Source organism: Vigna radiata, chromosome 7, assembly GCF_000741045.1.
Source record: "Vigna radiata var. radiata cultivar VC1973A chromosome 7, Vradiata_ver6, whole genome shotgun sequence".
Lineage (NCBI taxonomy): Eukaryota > Viridiplantae > Streptophyta > Magnoliopsida > Fabales > Fabaceae > Vigna > Vigna radiata.
In genome coordinates this window covers 41,201,723-41,207,491 of record NC_028357.1, presented here as the reverse complement: position 1 = coordinate 41,207,491, position 5,769 = coordinate 41,201,723, and the positions used below count along the sequence as shown (strand labels likewise).

General features: G+C 30.2%; 1 protein-coding gene across 1 annotated transcript in view; it reads right to left on the bottom strand.

Moving 5' to 3' along the window:
* Positions 1 to 3,869, bottom strand: part of LOC106768701 (guanosine nucleotide diphosphate dissociation inhibitor 2) — a 6,629-nt gene extending 2,760 nt beyond the window's left edge. The window contains exons 1-10 of the mRNA XM_014653974.2: positions 3,606 to 3,869; positions 3,442 to 3,504; positions 3,255 to 3,338; positions 3,058 to 3,165; positions 2,798 to 2,970; positions 1,972 to 2,083; positions 1,769 to 1,849; positions 1,629 to 1,691; positions 673 to 774; positions 311 to 435 (exon numbers count right to left, since the gene is read on the bottom strand). Of these exons, the coding sequence (XP_014509460.1) occupies positions 311 to 435; positions 673 to 774; positions 1,629 to 1,691; positions 1,769 to 1,849; positions 1,972 to 2,083; positions 2,798 to 2,970; positions 3,058 to 3,165; positions 3,255 to 3,338; positions 3,442 to 3,504; positions 3,606 to 3,692 (998 nt within the window). The 5' untranslated portion in view covers positions 3,693 to 3,869. The remainder of the gene's footprint in view (positions 1 to 310; positions 436 to 672; positions 775 to 1,628; positions 1,692 to 1,768; positions 1,850 to 1,971; positions 2,084 to 2,797; positions 2,971 to 3,057; positions 3,166 to 3,254; positions 3,339 to 3,441; positions 3,505 to 3,605) is intronic.
* Positions 3,870 to 5,769: the final 1,900 nt, after the last annotated feature.

The window sequence follows — 5,769 nt, the reverse complement described above, 5'->3', positions numbered from 1 at the left end:
ATATATATATATATATATATATATATATATATATATATATATATATATATATAAAAGCCAGTTCAGTGATTTTATCTCTACTTCAACGAAAATTATCACATTAGCAATTTCTACAATAAATATAATTGAAGAACCAAATGTATTTCATGCTGAAAACATTTTATTATTTTCACGGTTATTAACAAAAGTAACTATAAACTTAAGGATTTAGCTTCAGTCAAGCACATATTGTTGTCTGTATTGCAACAGATTCTCTACAAACTTAACTACATTATATATCTATATATTAAGAAGCTGAATGGAAACTTACATGTCTGACTTCCGACCCAACTGTTTCTGTGGTAAAATAATTTGCACGGAGTGGGAATTATCAGTGTTGGGGATTGGGTGGCTCATGATAGCTATTGCCCTTGCAACCTTACCAACCTTCCTCACCTGTTAAATGATTGCAATTTTGTTTTAAAGGATGGAGTTTAGCATCAAGATTTATTTAAGAAATAAATATCACTTCAACATTTGCCAATATCAGAGTTCAACAGTGGCTAAGTATTCTTCAAAGACAAAACTAGAAACCTAGCATGATGGCTTCAAGACTTCCGAAGAAAAAAAATTTCACTTTCACCATCAACTGAACCGGTTGCAAATAGTCAAACTAAAAGTTGTTTCTAATACCTTGCCAGGCAAATATGATGGGTCACAAACAAGCTTTTTGCATCTTGCAGTTTCTCCTTCAGATGTGACACCAACAACCTTTCCTTCATCATCAAATTCTACCTGGCATTCAAGCAAAAAAATAAAAAATCCACAAATGCACAGCAAGAGAATGTATATCAGCAGATCATTCAAACTTCAAATACAAATCAAAATCACAATAGCAATTATTACAGCACAAAAAGGGGGGATCGAAATAGACAAAGTAATTTTTTAAAATAAATAACAAGTTCAATGAAATTAAAAGGCTATTATATATATATATATATATATATATATATATATATATTAAAATCATAACCATTTAATTGAACAGTGGATAAATTTTTCAAAATTAATGTTAATTCACGCTCGTAAATTTTTACATAATTAAATACTCCATCAGCCCCATAGTAATTGCAGTCTTACATATACCAAAAAAGGTTAATAATTAGATGAAAGAGAATGGCAATTTTACAAAATTAATCTCATCATCAATAATTTATTTATAGTTTCTGTTGCCTATCATCAGTATTATTAGGGTATAAACGGAAAAGGGAAGTGATATTGCAAAGAAAAACTAAAATAACACTTATTATTTCTTGTTACACAATACTTATCAAGAGACGAAGGGAGTATTGCTTTCCGGTCAATAAAAGTATCTCCAAATTAGCGCATTTGATATAGTTTTCACTTTTCAAGGAATCTAAAATATCAACCGATTTGTCACAAATTATTAAGACACCTAATATATCAAAATTTAAAAAACACAGCATTCAAAGTTCTAAATAAAAATCACAGTTCAAAGACTGATAAACCAAAATATGTTCCTGTAATAGTTGTAATTGTTCAACTATTACAAGCCTTCGATTAGTGTCAACTGAGACAAAAAGGAAGATGTTGTGTTCGTATGAATGCACGTAAAAAAGAGTATATACCTTACACTCAGGCTTGTTCAACATATATGTTCCACCGTAAACTGCACTAAGCCGGGCAAATGCCTAGACAAAAGAAAATAATTAACAAATCCTGAGAAAAACAAATTCTAACACGGGGAACTAAAAAAATATTAGTATACCTGGGGAAGCTCTCCTAAACCATACAAAGGATATATGTAAGGTGATCCTCCTTGAAAGCGTGCAAGAGACTCTGCATATAACTACAAGTAGAAAACCAGATAATGCTAATGGGAACCAAATGGAATAGGAGAAACTTTCTAATAAGACAAATCCACTGATGAGAATGAATTACAAGAGCGTCATGATAACCCAGTAATTTTACCTTCATTCTCTTCACAGTGTCCAGTGCTGGCTCAGCCAAGTAGTGATCATCTCTATGAAGCGCCAAAGCATGACCGATGAAGTCTACAGTGTTATCATCAAGGCCGTATTTTCTGTCACAGGAACAACAAAAGCAAAAGACCTTATAAAGTACTCCTTCTGACCATCGAGACAAAGTTCAATTTTTCTTTTAATCACAGGGATGAAGAGAAGAAAATGTACGATCATCACAAAACGTAAGACAAGCAATTATATTTAATACGTGCACAAAAAATATGTCAAATGAATCATCACATACTTAATATTTGGAGTTTTGGATCAACATAATACAACACTTACATAAGTGACCATATACTACCAACATTGCATGACTGTTATCTGCTATATGTAAAATAAGATATAAATAAATCAAAACTTCTCGACCTCCTTGATACGGGCAAGGCAAAAATTACATCGTAAATTTCTCTGTGCATTGAATTGAATTAAATACTCACAAATTTAAATTGAAAACAGGGTTAAGCCTGTGTTGCTAAAGAAATAATGGAATAAAATTAAAATAAATAAATAAGTTAATAAAAATACAGTAGAAGAAAATGAATTCCAAATGAACAGGTTCAAAGTTTGAAAAGGGCCTTTCGGATTCTCTAAGGAGGGGGCCGGATGGCACGATGCCACTTAAAAATTACTCAGGCCAACATGACATGCTAATTATTCCTATTTCCTATACCAATTTCACTATTTATATGCAGTGGTCAAATCAATGTAAAAGCTGAGTCATTATATCTACAATAGCAACAGACGCAGCAAGAAAACAAGTGTACACATACGCTATCAACTCTTTAGTGGTCACTCTTGTCAAGTCCATCCCCTCATGGGTCTTGGGATCACTCTCTCTATAATTTTGTACATATATGAAAAACTTGCGCGCACGGCGTTTTTCAAATAGTCCCATAAGTGGGGACTTTAAGGCTTCCATGTCGTTTGAGGGCACTTTGTGAACCTGAAGAAACCCACCAACAAAACAATTAAAACATCTAAAACAAAAACAAACCTCCCACTAAGAAAAATCAGAAACACGCAAACCCACCTTTCCTTTATTAAACACATGGCTCCCATCCACAGCTTTAAAAGAGAGATACTTTGTAACATCAGTATGTATGAGAACCCGCACCAAATTGCCATTAGCCATAATGAACTAAAAAAATAAATAAAACATCAAATATTGTCCCACAATACGTTTATATCCATCACGATTTAGCAAACTAAAACAGAACTGAATAAGACCTTTGGGTTCATATCGATGTTATAATCCCTGCTAGCGCCCAACTGCGGAGGAGGCTTGTCATCTCCCCTGAATCTCTTCCAAAGCTGAAGAGAAAAACAGAGAAATCACCATTCCGCAATCCAAACATCAACGACGAGAGAATAATTAAATTTAATTTAATTTCAGCAGAAAAAAAAAAAAAAAGACCTGATTAAGATTGAGTGAAGTGGATTCTCCTCCGTAATAGTCATTCCTATCCATATGCAGAACCTGAAAGAAAGGAATTAGAATGCGATGATTAGATCGATTGAAAAGAAAGACGGAAGCGAGATTACGCTACGCAAAAGGTTGAACTGAGATGGAAAGAATACCTTGAGGCCATCGACGGAGAGAAGACCACTGAGAATGCATTCCTTGAGACCCGTGCCCAACACGATCACATCGTATTCTTCATCCATGTTCGATCTCGATCTCGCCGAAAACGGGGTTTAGGGTTTTCGAAACGGAAATTGCGATAGATAGACACAACAACAACAACAGAGTGATTTGATTTGATTGGAGTGCGTGCGAGAGACACAGAGAGAGAAAGAGAAACAGAAGCTAAACAAACAAGAAAAGAACCGGATCTGAAGCCTTGACCTCCAATGCATCCACTTTTAAAAAAAACGAATAATAATAAAAAATAAAAACCAAATTATGCATTTTGAAAAATATATCTTTTATCATCTACTTTTTATTCATTTATTTAAAACTGGAATATTCGTATACTTTGCTTTTTTTCAATAACTATTTATCATTTATAATATTCAAGCATGACATTTTACTCAAAGAATCCAAATTTAATTTTTACTCAGAGTAAAAAATGATAGTGGAAAAATTATATTTTTATTATATGCTAATTTTTTGTACTGTATAGTTTATTTCGAAATGTTATCTTTTATTGGTTAATTTTGTAAAGTGTTTATCCAGCAAGTGTATATATTTTATATTTCATATATAATAAAGTTTATTTGCGTTTGTTTGTTTCTAACCCTTTCTAGAATCGTTTACGCGTTCATCCCTTACTTTCATGGACAATAAAAAAATTACACGATCGTAATCATTTTGTATAAATATTTAAATTAATTTGTAAAAAATACTTAAAATTTTCACGTCAATGGATTTTTTTAAAAAAAATAATTTAGCTATATATAAATTATTTTGTGTCAACTTTAAAAAAACATATATATTTACAAATATTTATTAGCGACATATAAAGCAAGACATGTATGTGAAGACTTAAATTAGAAATGTATGAATGAGTATAATTGTCTTTTTGTACTTAACAAGGCACTTATCTTTCGTAATCAATTTATATATTTACTGGTTTGTTCAAACAATACTAATAAGTACGTGAAATTAGGTGTTAAGAATGTAGCAAAGTATGTTTGTTCAAGAAAAGCATCTTAAGTTGCTTAAAATGCAAGAAATGGTAAGTAATAATGAGGCGTCAAAATCGTATTTTGCAAAAGCTATAGATATTTAAAAAAAAAATGGCATACAAATTATGTATGTATGTATGTATCGTGAATGTTATGAGTGAACACATGTTTGAGTATAGATTAATTAATACTGTTGTTTATGATAGTGTAATGCATATTAATTTGATAAGTTACTGTAAGAGTTGAGTTTAATTTAAAAATATATTTTAAATGGTTAAAAGATGGAAAATTTATAAATAGATAATAGATATTTATTTTACGTTTTATTTATAATTTTATTTTTATTTATTTTCTTTGTCTGAAGAACAAATTTATTAATTTTGTACTATCATATTGTACTTTTTGTGGTGACATTGACTTAAAACAATGAGGTGTTATTAGTGTAGGGTTTGAAATTTGAATAGTTTATGGTGAATGCTTATAAAAGGGAGTTTAAGTTTATTGGTAAGTTACTTCCAAATAAAATGTTCATGTCTTCTTTCATTTCATTAAGTAAAATTTGACATTCTTGAATTTAAAAAAAAAAAATAGTGTGATGACAACATAAAAAGTACAACATTTTATTTTCATAGAAACCTAAAAAAATATTTTATATAAGGTGTATTTTTTTACTGCAATTTTAATAATTAGAATATATAATCGTATAACTACCAATATCTAAATACATCCTTTCTTAACTTATAATGTTTTTAAGGATGATGTGAATTTTCATACTGGAATTAATACATTTGTAAGATTTGTTTAGATGTTTAAGTTGTCATAACTAATGTTTCTTTTAAGGTGTAATGTTTTGAATAGTTGGATATTATTAATGTATCATAAATTTTATTCAATTTGATCTTCAAATTATATGAATTATATCTTAGTTATTGTGCTATGTAGGACTAAGTTACACTTGGACTCAATAAAAGTTAACTTTGTCAAGTACATGTTAATCTGTTTAGCTAATATGTATTAAGTCTTTATTTGTTTGACTAAGATGACACTACATTAATTATATTATTTTCAATCAGGTACGATAAATTGAGATTAACATATAATTAGACATGTGGCT